Source organism: Lottia gigantea (genome assembly GCF_000327385.1).
Source record: "Lottia gigantea unplaced genomic scaffold LOTGIsca_890, whole genome shotgun sequence".
NCBI classification, from domain to species: domain Eukaryota; kingdom Metazoa; phylum Mollusca; class Gastropoda; family Lottiidae; genus Lottia; species Lottia gigantea.
In genome coordinates, this window is record NW_008710924.1 from 9,820 (window position 1) to 11,371 (window position 1,552).

The window sequence follows — 1,552 nt, forward strand, 5'->3', positions numbered from 1 at the left end:
ATCAAACGTTTAGGTATGACCTTCCTAATCAAACGTTTAGATATGACCTTAATCATACGTTTAGATATGATCTTCTTAATCAAACGTTTACTTAGGACCTTCTTAATCAAACGTTTAGATTTGACCTTCTTAATCAAACGTTTAGATTGGACCTTCTTAATCAAACGTTTAGATTTGGCCGTCTTAATCAGATTTGACCTTGCTAATCAAAGGTTTAGATATGACCGTCTTAATCAAAGGTTTAGATATGACCGTTTTAATCAAAGGTTTAGATATGATCGTCTTAATCAAACGTTTAGATATGATCGTCTTAATCAAAGGTTTAGATATGACCGTCTTAATCAAAGGTTTAGATATGACCGTCTTAATCAAACGTTTAGATATGACCGTCTTAATCAAACGTTTAGATATGACCTTCCTAATCAAACGTTTAGATATGATCTTCCTAATCAGACGTTTAGATATGATCGTCTTAATCAAACGTTTAGATATGATCGTCTTAATCAAAGGTTTAGATATGACCGTCTTAATCAAAGGTTTAGATATGACCGTCTTAATCAAACGTTTAGATATGACCGTCTTAATCAAACGTTCAGATATGATCTTCCTAATCAAACGTTTAGTTATGATCTTCTAAATATGACCTTCTTAATCTACGTTTAAATATGATCTTTTTAATCAAACGTTTAGATTTGAATGTCTTAATCAGATTTGACCCACCTAATCATATTTGACCTACCTAATCAGATTTGACCTACCTAATCAAACGTTTAGATCTTCTAAATATGATCTTCTTAATCAAACGTTTAGATTTGACCGTCTTAATCAGATTTGACCGTCTTAATCAAAGGTTTAGATATGACCGTCTTAATCAAAGGTTTAGATATGATCGTCTTAATCAAACGTTTAGATATGATCTTCCTAATCAAACGTTTAGATATGATCTTCCTAATCAAACGTTTAGTTATGATCTTCTAAATATGACCTTCTTAATCTACTTTTAGATATGATCTTTTTAATCTACGTTTAGATTTGACCGTCTTAATCAGATTTGGTCTTCTGAATCAAACGTTTAGATTTGGCCTTCTTAATCAAACGTTTAGAAATGACCTTCCTAATCAAACGTTTAGATTGGACCTTCCTAATCAAACGTTTAGATATGATCTTCTAGTTATGATCTTCTTATTCAAACGTTTAGATATGATCTTCGTAATCAAACGTTTAGATTTGACCGCCTTAATCAGATTTGACCTACCTAATCAAACGTTTAGAGTTGGCCTTCTTAATCAAACGTTAAGATATGACCTTCCTAATCAAACGTTTAGATATGATCTTCTAGATATGACCTTCTTAATCAAACGTTTAGATTTGACCGTCTTAATCAGATTTGACCGTCCTGATCAAACATTTAGATATGACCTTCTTAATCAAACGTTTAGATATGACCGTCTTAATCAGATTTGGTCTTCTGAATCAAACGTTTAGATATGACCTTCTTAATCAAACGTTTAGATATGACCTTCTTAATCAAACGTTTACTTAGGACCTTCTT

The 1,552-nt window shown here is 31.7% G+C and overlaps 1 protein-coding gene across 1 annotated transcript; it reads left to right on the forward strand.

The window, feature by feature from the left end:
* Positions 1-247: 247 nt before the first annotated feature.
* LOTGIDRAFT_146588 (hypothetical protein) lies at positions 248-637 on the forward strand (the record flags this gene model as incomplete). The annotated part of the gene is made up of 1 exon (XM_009068132.1): positions 248-637. One exon carries the CDS (start codon positions 248-250, stop codon positions 635-637), a length of 390 nt encoding a protein of 129 aa, XP_009066380.1.
* Between the last annotated feature and the right edge of the window lie 915 nt (positions 638-1,552).